Source organism: Danio rerio, chromosome 6 (assembly GCF_049306965.1).
Source record: "Danio rerio strain Tuebingen ecotype United States chromosome 6, GRCz12tu, whole genome shotgun sequence".
NCBI lineage: Eukaryota > Metazoa > Chordata > Actinopteri > Cypriniformes > Danionidae > Danio > Danio rerio.
In genome coordinates, this window is record NC_133181.1 from 17,956,159 (window position 1) to 17,970,599 (window position 14,441).

The 14,441-nt window shown below is 37.2% G+C and overlaps 2 protein-coding genes across 6 annotated transcripts in view; both read right to left on the bottom strand.

Moving 5' to 3' along the window:
- LOC137495846 (serine/threonine-protein kinase pim-3-like) lies at positions 1-14,436 on the bottom strand. 5 transcript variants are annotated; one of them, XR_012407762.1, is made up of 10 exons: positions 13,549-13,868; positions 13,248-13,418; positions 13,043-13,125; positions 12,878-12,928; positions 12,429-12,801; positions 12,124-12,303; positions 7,085-7,260; positions 2,852-3,057; positions 2,635-2,782; positions 1-649 (listed from the first exon to the last, which is right to left on the bottom strand). XR_012407762.1 is itself a non-coding variant. In XM_073953868.1 (9 exons), the coding sequence occupies exons 1-9, from the start codon at positions 14,291-14,293 to the stop codon at positions 11,814-11,816; spliced, it is 1,089 nt and encodes a 362-aa protein (XP_073809969.1). In that variant the 5' UTR covers positions 14,294-14,419; the 3' UTR covers positions 11,737-11,813. The 5 variants fall into 5 exon arrangements, 2 of the variants coding, with proteins under 2 accessions (XP_073809970.1, XP_073809969.1); XR_012407761.1 differs by lacking the exons at positions 2,635-2,782; positions 2,852-3,057 and adding an exon at positions 14,233-14,419 and having other exon boundaries at positions 3-649; positions 13,549-13,593; XM_073953868.1 differs by lacking the exons at positions 1-649; positions 2,635-2,782; positions 2,852-3,057; positions 7,085-7,260 and adding exons at positions 11,737-11,842; positions 11,938-12,033; positions 14,233-14,419 and having other exon boundaries at positions 13,549-13,593.
- Positions 11,622-14,441, bottom strand: part of LOC137495937 (serine/threonine-protein kinase pim-3-like) — a 35,341-nt gene continuing 32,521 nt past the window's right edge. Inside the window, exon 9 of the transcript XR_012407780.1 lies at positions 11,622-11,740. The gene's annotated coding sequence lies outside the window, so the exon portion shown is untranslated. The remainder of the gene's footprint in view (positions 11,741-14,441) is intronic.

The window sequence follows — 14,441 nt, forward strand, 5'->3', positions numbered from 1 at the left end:
ATAATGTTTCATCTCACCCCGGTGGAAATCATCATTTACATCTCACCACAGGGTGTGTTACAACTAACCCAAACTGTGGGCTGAATTGTAACATTTCACTCCTCCTGTTTGAAACTAAAAAGGTTCACGATTTCTGTATGCGCTGAAAATTAACTTAAATGCAATTTAATAGCAGACACTTGTAACGCAAGATCTTAAAGATCTGTAGAGAAATATAATAGAAGCACAACTATCCCTGGTCTCCCCCATTCAAATATATCATATGTACATGCAATTTGGTTTGTATATGATATGAATATGATGACATAAATTTATGAGGCCCGAGCTACATTTCCAGGTTTTGATGAATATAGGCTCCAATATGCTAATACTTTACCTTTAAGTACAGCATTTATTTATTTATTTTTTTTTACGAATGGTAATGATTTTAATTAACTTAATTTAAACACATTTTATATAAGCATAGGTCGTACTTCGAGAGACAAATTCTTTCTAAAGTGAAAAAGTTTAAGAACCACTTATCTATACTTAACAACACCCCTTTCATCCTAGAAGGACTTCCATCGATGCAGCCGTCCATCTGTTTTTCCATTTTCAGTCGTTGCTGTGGTGTGTAATTTCCCTTTTTTTTCATGTGGTCCCTTCTGATCTGCAAAATACAATTAAAAAAGATGTCAAGTCCTTAATTAAACTTAATACCATTTTTTGAAGGTTTCATCTACCATTGTCTCCAGTCTGATTCTATTCTAATATTTTGCAGCTATAAGTAAATCCTCTACTAGATGACAATCTATGAACTAGAATAAATAAATGTGTTACAATAATTAGTAAAGCTGTAAATAAAAGAAATAACAATCAAAAGCTACAAATGTTGAACAGGCCGACGACATAAATTACAATTAAATAAAACAGTAAATAAATACAGCAGTAATATGGAATATTTGTTAAAGCTGACAGCATACAAATACATTATAACAGATCAATTAATCTGATGATATAACGAATAACAATCTGCAAATGTTAAATAGCAATATACAAATGAAGCATATAAACAAACAAAAATGTTTTATCTATCGGTTTACCAACTTGACAACATAACAAAAATCATTCTACGATAATGAATAAGCTGCTAAAGAAGACAACAGAATACACAAACTAGAAAAATAGATATATTCAAATGCCTAAAATTGACAAGTCGCCAAAATAAGTTAAGAAGGCAATCTCACATTCCAACCAACATTCAGTACAATCCACAGTCTAACTAGACAGAGAAATAGTAAAATCTTTGTCCGTCACCAAAAGCACGTAGAAACAACCAAATATAACAACTTAAAATGATACTTTTAGAAAGATCTTTACATACCGCTAATGTCAGCGATGGTCAGACACTTAATGCAGCTCACTTTCTCAACGTCATCGACGGCTTTTCGAACCCATTCTTTTTTAGAACGTCACTGATTATAGTAACCACAGCAACGCCACCGCGCCACCAAATGCAATTACCCTGATTAAACGTGCAGTGCATGATTTCCGTGAAGCACTGTAGAATATAATAATAATAATAATAATAATAATAATAATAATAATAATTCTGTTAGGATTTGGGTCCCTGTAACGCCATCTTTTAAGTATATAAGCAATGGCAATTTAATCATATAATGTTAAAACGACTTCCATTATAAAATCAATATGTGGACCTTTTTGGATTCCTGGGAGCTAATTAAAAATGTAATCCAGGAAAGAATGAGAACCATTGTTGTTGTTTACGTCCCTCAATCGGTATCTAAGCTGTGTCTTTAATTTATATTTATTTATGTGTGTGTGTGTGTGTGTGTGAATACAGTTTAAGTCACCAGAGAACAATATAGTCACAACTTATAGACCATTTGTGTTGATATAACAGTAAATAAGCGTTTAACCTTTGAATAAATTGCAAACAGCATACATGTCCTACATTGCAAATAATCAAACAAAGGACACAATAAATAACAAAAAACATTTATTGATTAAACAAGTATTAAACAAATAATAATAAAATTGAATACATGTTGTACTACTCAAGAATTAAAAATTTCAATAAAGCAATAACAATGAAGCTGCAGAATAATGACACATTATAAACAAATTTAAGTAAACAGGAAGATTTTTTAAAAATTCTGAAATTGCACATGCACAAAAGTTTCCAAATAGACTGTAAAAAAAAAAGCTTAGAAACTGCACAAAATTAAAAAAAGGAAACAACTTAAAATACCCATGTAAAAATCTATGAAATTGCACAAGACATCTTAAAACAGCTATTTTTTTTATAAAAAACCTGAACAGAAACCAGTTTAAGAAATAGCAAATATAGTATAATATATATATATATATATATATATGTCCTTATGCATCTGTGATTAAAAGATAAACAGATAATTTGTTGTGAACAAGTACAAATGTTAATCGAAAAAAAAAAACAGATTCATGTTTGCTCTCACATAAGTACAACCTAAATGGGACTTAAAATCACATTATATAAAGATTCTTTGTTCCTCTGGTTAATGATTTAAATACACATTCTGCATAAAAGGTATTTTGGCACAGATGAATAACAGCCTCTAAATGTATTGAAATGTATATTTAAAATCAACTTACTGACTACGACAGTCCTTAGGGTGAGTGCACGAAAAGCCACTTTTTGGTTTGCCCCACTCCAGTTCATTTGTTTAGCCAAGGAGTTGACCAAAAGCTGGATACGCCACACTGCTTCTTTAGTGGAAAACCTACCAATAAGTAAAATAAACTAACAAACAAAAAATAAATTAAAATAAAAAAAAAAAAATCTATGAAATACAAAAGAGCTTGAACTTACCACTTTCTTCCTTTGTTCGGGCTGCTCCTTTAGTTGATGTTCAAGCTTTTCTAAATCAAATAAATTGGACAAAGGAAGGTCAAATGTGCTTGCATCTGGAGTTTCATAACGCTGCAGAGTACTGCTTTGTTTTTGCTGATTTTTGAGAATCAGGTCCAGTTGCTGCTTTATGACCTCTTGTGATTTTATAAGTTCAGTCAGTAATGCTAAAAAACACAAATAATGAATTAGTATAACATCTCATATATCTCAACAGTGGGATAGATACTGCTGGTGTTCTCTAGTTAATCTTTACTTTCTAGCTGCATTAAGCCTTTACAAATTTACTGATGTTTTGAATTCTTACAAAGACATGACGAGTTGCAATAAGTTCTGTCTTGATCTCCAACTGCACTGGAACAAGGACTGTAAATGTTCCTAGGGGTACTGGAACGTAAAGTAACTGTGCATCTTGATGGTGTTCTTAAGGATTCTGCCATAGTCATTGGTGGTGATGGTACTTGCGGTGCTGCATCAATTTCTGAAAGATCCTCCATTCTGCCTTTCTTTTCCAGTCTCTTTTTTCCAAATAAATTTTCATCATCACAGTCACTATAGTTGTATCTGTTATGTCCCCTGATCAGATACATTTACAACACACAACATTTTAGTACAGTGCCAAGTTTTTACGCAGTGGATGCCCTTCCAGCCGCAACCCATCTCTGGGAAACATCCACACACACATTCACACACACACTCATACACTACGGACAATTTAGCCTACCCAATTCACCTGTACCTCATGTCTTTGGACTGTAGGGGAAACTGGAGCACCCGGAGGAAACCCAAACAAAGGCAGGGAGAACATGCAAACTCCACACAGAAACCCCAACTGAGCCGAGGTTCGAACCAGCGATCTTCTTGCAGTGAGGCGACAGCACTACCTACTGCACCACTGCCTCGCCTGCCTAGCATGATGATTGGTCATTTTCTTAAAAAAATGTAAATACTTTTTTAGGATTTGCCATTTCCAGCAAAATGAAACAAGAAATTATTTGATGACACCTCAAACTTCAGATGCTCATCACATCTGCTGACCAATCAAATGCTCTTCTGGTATTTGATATGTCCCACCCCATTCAAGATGCTGAAACTGGCCATTGTCTTCCTGTTTCAGAATAAAACTGCACATTTTAAAGCATTGCACATTACCGACCCAGTGTTTAAAGTGATAGAACTGCTCAATATGAGTAATGCTGTATGTGATGCCTGATATTATAAATTCCCTTAATTGATCATCATTTATTGACGACTCATCAACCTCAATAACCATGAAATGTGTCCACTGCAGTGGCACACTGTCAGGAGGTGAGTACATTATCTGTAACGTTTTATTCTGGAAGTGAACTAATCATTTAAAGGGCACCTATTATTCACTTATTTTATTTTTGGTGTCCCCAGAATGTGTCTGTGAAGTTTCAGCTTTAAATACTCTACATATCTTTATTTATATACATTGTTTTTGTTTTAAACTGTTGAAAATGTCAGTTGTTTTGTCAGATTAAAAAGTGTTGTTTCTGTGTTTGTGTCTTAAATACAAATGAGTTGTCTCTCTGTGCCTCGTATTGGAAATAAAGTAGTGTTTGGACATGTCAACTACTGGTCCACAGTGACAGGCAATCACCCAGACACTGATGAAGCAGAGACCCAGTCTGAAATAACAATGTTACGGGACCTACAGTATTATGCCCCTTTTTACAAGATCTAAAATAAGTCTCCGATGACCCTGGGGTGTGTATGTGACGTTTCAGCTCAAAATACCATACAAAATTATTTTAAAACTCTTTGAAACTGCCCCTTAAAGGTCTCTATTTTATCAATCTAAGCATAAAGTCTAAAGTGCATGGAACAAAAGCATTAAGACCATGTCCGAATCCAATTTTGCTATTTTAAGGACAGGAAAATATGTTCTGTGCCCTGGCGCATGGTCCGACAGGGTTGTGCTTATTCTTTTCATGAGTTATGGGTGTGTTTTCAGCAAAATGTGCATTAAACCAATCAGAGTCTCATCTTTAACCGTATGTTCACACCGAAAGCGGCGACAGCGCCAAAGTAGCCGGAATTCATTCATTTTCAATGAAAGTCGGCAGTGAGGAGTAGTGCAGCGCGCCTTCACCGGTGTGGGCGTCGAAGAGAGTTGAAATCAAGTTAACTTTTTGGTAATGAGCTATGATGTGGTTCGGCAGCAAGCAATCAGAATGTAGAAGTCTGCCGCACGAGAGCAGTCCAGAGAACACAGTCAAAGTGAACTTTGGTTCTGACCACAGTTGTTTCCACGGGTTTGATTATTGCGGTCACTGGATTTCCAATTATTTGCAATGTTTTCTCACAGGAACATACATTAAAAAGTTACTGGTGAGTTACTCATGTGAATTAATGTTATATATATTTTTCCTTAAAAAAGCGGGAATCTCAGCACAAAACATTATTGCTGCTTCAGAATATTTCAGACATATGGACACATTAGATAATTAAGTGCAGCAAAGCCACACCACATGCAACTTGATCTTCCATTGTTAAATAAATTTGATAAAAAGTGTGCAACATTTTCACGCTTGAAAGCATGTTTTATGTGGGAATGTAACTGATATGCTGCAACGGCCCCTTTAAATACAAGATCAATGTAGCGAATTTTGACGCTCTTGCCGCCAAAGGTGAAGGCAGACAGTGTTGTCACCAGGGCACCCAAAGCGACCTTTGACGCTCTTGATGCTTTCGGTGTGAACGTGTAGTAAGAGTCAGCTGTGTTGCACCATGGCTCATTTTCTATATACATGGTGGACTTTGTAAGTGGAAAAACTAAACGCTTCACTAGTGAGAAAACAGTTAGACAAATCATCTGTTCGAGGATGAAGACTGAGCCTCCTCCAGTCGGCCTCTTTAATTTCTCTTTGCTTTACTTTTACTCTTTAACTTTAGCTAACGCTCTGCACAGGACTTTAAACCAGCATTCATCTGGTCAATAGCGTGGCCTATTTCAGTTCCTCAAAATAGCAATGCGCCAACAATACGCCTTAACACACCACATTTTTAGACCAGAACACCCATGAGTCAACAAAGTGGCACAAATGGATTTGCTATTTAAACAACGTGGTGCAAAGCATGAAAATTACAGTTGTGCTGATCTGAAAATAGCAACTAATCACGCCATACACACCTTGCACCTTATTGCGCTGAGTGTGTGATAGGGCCCTTAGGCTTTGATCCTAATTGTGTCATTTTGGTGACTGTTGCTTTGAAGATAATGTGAAATTAAAATATATTTTTTACATGTCAGCGAGTGACAGAATTTGTCTTTAGAAGATATAAAACTGATATAAGCATCCAAAGCTTGCAGTTTCTCACTTTCGTCTAATTGGATCAATGATTTTTTCCCCATCACCTCATACTTCAGTTTCTCATCAAATCTTGATCATTCAAATGCTCTCTAGTATCTGACATAACCCGCCATTTTCAAGACGCTTCCCATTTGCTTTTCATTTGATGCGCTTGAGCTCAACCACCCTCACTGGCAGAGCTGTGATATGTGATATTGATATAAATACAATATTGGCTGATTGTTTTTTTTGTCTAATCTTTCCCACCCTCTCTCCATGTTTCAGTTGAGATTACGTCAAACATAGAATTAAAATGCTAAATTGAATCATCCAACTATGATGGAAAGACATTTACTGAAATAAATTCCAACATGCGCATCAAAGAAAGTCATGTAATTTTGTTTTAACAGATTATGTGATAACTAGGAGTGATGGTACAGCATTAGGCAAACAAGTAGACCGACCACAATGTAGAGCATCTGACATGTTGTTTTGGCCATTCTAAAATCATTCAGCCAAAGTTCATCCTTAGACTGGTTCAGTATTATTATCTCCAGGCGCAAGTCATTTATTATATAAGAGAAAGGACCACAGTGTTTTCTCCTACCACAGCAAATTCCCTTTTTCTTTTTTATATTTGGTGCCGGTTTATCAGGAAGTTACCAGTTTTGTTCTCTTACATGGAAACAGTGCTTTATTCACAAATGTCTTATGCAATATTCCAGTTTTGTGGATAAATCTCTTTGGATGGAAACACAGCTAATGATAACTAGGTGTAAGTCTTCTTGCCGAACACACACTTGTCATCGTGGCTTTAATGTCCTTAGTAGACATCCAAATTCCAACTGCGCCAAGAAAGTTAAATAAATAAACTGACCCAAGTGTTTCTAATCCCGCTGAGAGTGGACTGATGGATGTTGAGACAATCCCTCAGATCCTGCTCTTTCTGACCAGCGACAGGTAAACCAGGAACAGGAACCATTGGTCAATCAGTGGAAGGCATTGGCTCTGGTGCGGAGCAGGAGTCTTCATGACAAAAATGATGATCATTACCTGGTAAAGTTAACAGACATTAACATCTCTGGTGTATTTTGTAAATAAAATATGACTTCAGATGAACAACAAATTCCACTGTATCTCACATTTCACAGTTTTATGGTCAAACCTTATTAATATCATTATAAACATTTCTCAAGTAACATCTAATCACAAATATAAAATATATCCCAAGTAAATAACTCAAAAATGAAATTACAAACATGTAAACACTTTAAGGAAATAAACAGTTGTTTTCCCCTTTAAAATACAAATATTACATTTCTTGTATAAAAATTTGTATGAATAAACTTTGTGATCCTTTTTGTTGAAAATATAAAGTAGTGGTGAACAATATATTGTTTGAGCATCGATATCGCAATGTGCGTATTTGCAATAGTCACAATGCAGGATCAATTTTAATAATGATTAAAAGATAAAGATATTATCAAAATTTGACATTATTTATCCAATGATGACCATGTTATTTTACATTTGATTGTTTTGTTTCTGTACTTGAATACTGTTCCACTCCCCAGAAAAGCATAAAGCACTGTTTATTTATTTATTATTGCTTGTAATTTGTTATAATTAATGCAGATGAACTGCATAGAAAAAGTCTTTTTCATTCAAGTCGATCTAAATTAATAAAAGCTTTCCAAATATAGCTATTCAAATCATCTGGTGAAATTATATTCCTATCGCAATGTATATCGCAGCAAAACAAAAAAAAAAAATGCAATGTCAGATTTTTCCAATATCGAGCAGCACAAATATAAAGCAATTGACAACACTGCCAGAGAGTCTTTCTCAGCCTTACGCATGCTAGACGTGAGCTAACTACACCTACATTTCGAAATATAAACAGAATAGAAAACTCTTTTTCAGTACACATTTGATTTCACGGTAATGATATATACATCATACCATCCAGCCCCACTGCATTTATTTATTGCCATATTTATAGCAGAAATAATACCTGGTCATTTATGTCATGGAAACACATATGTATATTTATTATCAGTGTGTTACTGAAATGCAACATGATTATTTATTAACTGTACTCTGTTAGCCCTTACTGTAGTTTATTATAAAGCAGATGTTTGTAAACATGCTTTGTAACCCTTGTCATGAACTGATCAAAGTAACAAATTGTAAACATTTGGAGTAAGATATTGTAACTGAATGTTTAGGGTTTACTTTAGAATGGTTTTCTATGGGAAAGTGTTAAGCATGTAGTTTAGCATCTTGTGCTTGTATTCTAGCAACACTTATTTGCTGTATAAAGCATGTATTATATCAATAAATAATTTGATCTGTGTTTCCATTTCTCTTAAAGGATCATACTGATAGTGAGTGAGTCTCTGTTAATTTTAAAGTCTCCGTTAACTTCAATTTTATTGTTCATTTTCTTTGAAAAGGACAGAATTCTTGTACAGAATATAAACAACCATTTTTAATTATGAAAAACATTTAAATTACTCTTGGCTTGTTTTACTAGTTTATATTATATATTTGTTTCATTGCATATTCTCATTTTAAAAACACATACTAGTTTACACTCTGAGCTGGTGTGTGTGCATGTGTGTGTGTGTGTGTGTGTGTGTGTGTGTGTGTGTGTGTGTGTGTGTGTATGTGTGTGTGTGTCTTCAGCTCGTACAGCTTCACACAGAGCCTCACAGATGCAGCAGAGGAAGCTCAGGATCAGGATCTGTTCTCCTCAGTTCCTCTGCCCCTCCTGCTCTCCTTCTACAAATCATTGACAGCGTTTATCTACACTGAACCTGACAATGCAACCCAAGCCATGACTGCTGGATTCAGATAAGTGTAATGTCACTGGCCACCTGTGCAGAGCAACCAGGGATGGCTCTCAAGGTCATCTAAACTGGACCGATCAGCCAGTGCTGCACTGAGACACCAGCGAATCAGCTGACGGCACTCTGTTACACACAACACCGTCTTCAGAAACACACAACAACACACTTCTGCTCGCTCACCAGGCTATCTCTGAATGTGTCTGAATCTCTTACCTGTTGACAAGCTCCTAGGGAAGGTCAGTCTGCTCTACACACATACGGACAATTTAGCTTACCCAATTCTTCTATAGCACATGTCCTTGGACTTGTGGGGGAAACCAGAGCACCTGGAGGAAACTAACGTGAACGAGGGGAGAACATGCAAACTCCACACAGAAATGCCAACTGGCCCAGCCGGGACTCGATCCAGTGACCTTCTTACTGTGAGGCGACAATGCTAACCACGGAGTCACTGTGTTGCCCCAGCGTGTATATCAATTAAGAAAGATGTATACAAGCATTTAAATATCTACTGACTAATTTAACTTTTCTCTTTCGTCAGATGGGTTCAGGTAGTGCCTCTGTCCTGCTGCGCTTCAGGAGAATTCAGCATCACAAGCAAAATGACCACCTTGTGTCATATAACATATATTGACCAATCAGCACGGTTGTCAAGGCAGAATCTCAAGCACAACCAATCATTTTAAACAGAGACATGGTGAATCATTTAAAGAAATTTAAATGTTAAGTTCAGAGAACTTACAATATGAATTAAATGTTTGTTGCTGCCTAATGAGTAAGTTAAACACACCTTTGATGCCAAAACTTGGTATTTTTATTAATGAAAAGTTATATTATCCGCTTAGGGCCCCAAGAAAGTCTGGAGGCCCACAATAAATACTAATAATGTAATTTCCTGTCATATTTTGTAGGATAAGGCTTTAACAAATACATTTTACCTTAAATAGCATGTGTGCAATTGTGTCCCCCTCACCCCCAATCATGGATCAGTCCAGCAGTCAAATCAGATGAAAATTTAGTTTTAGAAAACAAATAGTTTGTTCATTATTTTTACTTGTGAACTCATTTTAAGCAAACAAATCTTTTAAAATGTAGAGATTGTGTTCAGATAAAAATATAGAAAGCAAGACAGAGTGATATAAGATAAAGACAGCTAAATAAATAAGCAAATATGAAAAGTGCTTATTACTGAAGGACTTCCGGGTCTCATGACTCGAATTGCTTAGGGCCCCCAAATCACCTAATCCGGCCCTGCTCATAACAAACAATCATCATGATCACGGTACAAAGTGTAGAGTAAACAATGTTATTAACACTATGAGCTGTATTTGTTAAAATAAATGTTAAATTATTGTGTGTTTCATTAGGAAAAACTGTTGAGATGATGAAAAACACACTGTCTTATACGTTTTAGTTAAATTGTGATTCTCTGTGCTGAACATTGCCCCCTTGTGTTGTCTATGATCACTTACTGAGGAGAGACGTGACCCTGCACCACAAAAGCACTTTTTTACTTCTTTTAGTTTGAGCACATGCTTTTTAAAATGATTGAGTTGTTGAAACTTTGACCTACACATGAAAAAAACATATTGTTTAAATAAAGTTATTTTTTAAATTATAATTGTATTCTAACCTGAAACTGAAGATCGTCCTAAAAAGAGATTTATTGCGCTATATTGGGATAATTTGTAATTTGATGTGCACAAAAGAAGATAAAGACATTAGTGTTTACTTTAAATTCTCGTAAGAAGTTTAGTATTTGTATTTTTTCTAACTTGGAATTGAAGATTAAATCAAAAAACTATTCAGCACGCTTCAATGTTGAAATTTTGTAGTTCAATGTCCACAAAAACACAATATTGTTCATTTCAAATTCTCATACAAACTTTTCTTTTTTACTTAAATTGAAGATCACTCAAAATAAAAAAAAACATTTGTTAAATATCAGCATGCGTGTATGGACATTTACTGAGTTTATTATCGACAGATCTGTGTTCAAGTAAAACAATTCGGCTAGTTTAGATTTTTATGTTTTAAATTCAGACATCAAATTTTGCAAATAAAGGTTTGGTCTAGTTAGTTCAGCACACTACAGACAGCATGATCATATCTGACTGAACAGAGTCTCCTAATTCCTCCAGTGTCTGTGTTTATTCATTCATTTTCCTTCAGCTTAGTCCCTTTATTCATCAGGGGTCGCCACAGGGGAATGAACCGCCAAAATATCCAGCATATGTTTTACACAGCAGATGCCCATCCAGCTGCAACCCAGTACTGAGAAACATCCACACACTCTCACATGCACAAACACACTATGGCCAATTTAGTTTATTCAATTCACATAAACCACATGTCATTGGACTGTGGGGGAAACCCATGCCAACACATGGAGAACATTCAAACTCCACACAGAAATGTCAACTGGCCCTGCTGGTACTCGAACCAGCGACCTTCTTGCTGTGAGGTTACAGTGCTAACCACTGAGTCACTGTGCTGCCCTTGGTTTGAACATTTACATTTTAGTGAAACCAGTAAAGACAAAAAAAACTGCTGTAATTGCGTATAAAATAACTTTATTGTTTATGATTTATTTAACATCTGTCCCCGTTTTTCTCTAAGTGGTCTAGAAACTGTACATTTGTCTACTGTAGACTAGCTTGTGTGTGTGTGTGTGTGTGTGTCTTCAGCTCGTACAGCTTCACACAGAGCCTCACAGATGCAGCAGAGGAAGCTCAGGATCAGGATCTGTTCTCCTCAGTTCCTCTGCCCCTCCTGCTCTCCTTCTACAAATCATTGACAGCGTTTATCTACACTGAACCTGACAATGCAACCCAAGCCATGACTGCTGGATTCAGATAAGTGTAATGTCACTGGCCACCTGTGCAGTGCAACCAGGGATGGCTCTCAATGTCATCTAAACTGGGCCGATCAGCCGGTGCTGCACTGAGACACCAGCGAATCAGCTGACGGCACTCTGTTACACACAACACCGTCTTCAGAAACACACAACAACACACTTCTGCTCGCTTACCAGGCTATCTCTGAATGTGTCTGAATCTCTTACCTGTTGACAAGCTCCTAGGGAAGGTCAGTCTGCTTCTGGACGTGACCCTCTGTGCGCCTCTGAATGGGAAACGGTCACACAGGATGTTGTAGAGTGTCACTCCTACTGACCAGACTGTAGCTGGAGTCGCATGGTAGCGATGTCTACGAAACCACTCGGGAGGAGCGTATGCAGGAGTGCCTGAGAGACATAAGAAGACCACAAACATCTGCTCAACATGCTCCAGTACAGACAAATTCCCTTTAGTGGATCAGCAGAAGTTCACAAACATCAACAGAACGTTTCCTTCTGTAACTCAAACTCACCTGCAAAGTATTTGTAGGCCGAGCGCTTCAGCAGATCTCCACAGCCGAAGTCCAGCAGCTTGATGTCCTGGGACTCTGTGGAGATCAGGAGGTTTTCTGGTTTGACGTCCCGGTGCAGGACGCCGCGGCTCTCGCAGTGTTTTAGGGCCGCAATCAGCTGCACCAGCACTTTCTTTGCAAGACGCTCATCCAGACAGCCGTTCTCCTCACAGAAGCTCTGGAGATCTTGGCAAGGATCCGGTCGCTCCAGGATTAGGATGTAGCGCCTGGGACGGTCAAACCAGTCCAGCAGCTGCAGGACACTGGGGCAGGCAGGAGCTGATGTGACACGGGTCATCAATGCCACCTCCAGCGGCAGCCGACCCTGACCATCCTGCAGGACAAACCCTCCATTATATCCAGAACTCAATCAAACACAGCAAACACAACAGATTCACATTAAAACATACAACTTTCAGTCGCTCGGGGGTCCGGTCCTTCGACACGTACTTGATGGCCACCTGCAGACAGGAAAAGCAGAGTAAATCACACCTGCCTGATTGTGACGCATGACATTTACTGACAGCAACATTTCTAAAGCATGTCTGAACAAAGGAGGGAAGAAAATCTCTTACTGGCAGTCCATCAGACCTGCGCATCCCAGCAAACACAGAGCCGAATCCACCTTGTCCCAGCAACGGGCCCTTCAGGTACAAGTCTGCAACACAGAAGAGCACAAGAAATGAAGAAAAGAGAGAAAGAGAAAACATGCTGCGGTCTCTTCAATGACAAATCATTTCCTAACTGAGCCATAAGATCTAGAAGATGAGCTGTGCTGACCTCTGCGAGAGCGTTTGGCTGGTCTGCTGGACGAGGTGGACGCCGTTTGCTGGCTGCTGCTCTGCCTTTTCCTCTTGCTGTTCCTCTGGTCTGTGGATGCAGAATCAGCCAAATGTGAAGGCAGAGGAGCCAAAAAACCAGGAAGCTCAGTGGTGCCGTCCCGTGTATCTTCTGTGCATCAAAACATTTTTAATGAATCTTTTTTGTTAACTTCTGTAATCCTTTTCATATTAGTCAAACATCATACAGCATCATACAGTGATATACAATGACAAACAAATGAAAGATTAAAAACACTCACCTCCTCTTTCTTCACCCATGTGGGACATGGACAATCTCCTCCAACCTGCAATAAAACAGACAAAAACAGACAAATATAAAAAATAAATGTAAAACAAAGTAAAGAAGAAGAAGAAGAAGAAGAAGAAGAAGAAGAAGAAGGAATGAAAAAAGAGCAAGAAAAATGTGTTTAAAAAACAATCAAAAAAAGAACTAAAATAAAGATGATTAGAGAAATTGTGCTCTTTAAAATAAGTCTTTCTCAGAAATCCTCCAACAGCTTCAGAAATCTCAGGAATCGCACAGAAATGCTCTGCAAAGTCGCCTCGTCTCTCAACCAACAGATTGCGATGGGTTTGATTGTTTTTATATGCGGTCAGAAATCATACAATAACACGCGTTGCTATAGCAACTAATAATGGCGCGACCTTGCGTGCCTGAGATATTTTTTATTTTCATGAATATAATTCATGCAGTTATTCGATTTCCTAAATCTTAATTATTAATAATAATTAATTAAAAGCTCTTGTTATAAAATTAAATAACTATCATTTTAATAGGCCTATCAGCTTTCAGTAAAACTTGATAGCGTCGCCACCGACATTAGCAGCAGAGAAATCTTTAACGAAAATCACACAGAAATTCAAGAATAAAGTTTTTAATAAACATTACCAAATAAACGAGCTCTTCTATAAATGTAACTTACCATAATGAAGAAGTGGACAAAGATGAAATTGTTCTCCATCCGGGAGAGCTACAAGAATCATAAACTGTTTTCAGAAAAATTATTGTATTATTTTCTGAGGAACACATTTCTAGGAGTTTATTTACGCTAAATTTCATGTTATTGCCGAATCACGCTGAAGCAGGGCATTAAGAAAGGTCATGTGACTGACGTCCCTACGTCACTCCTTG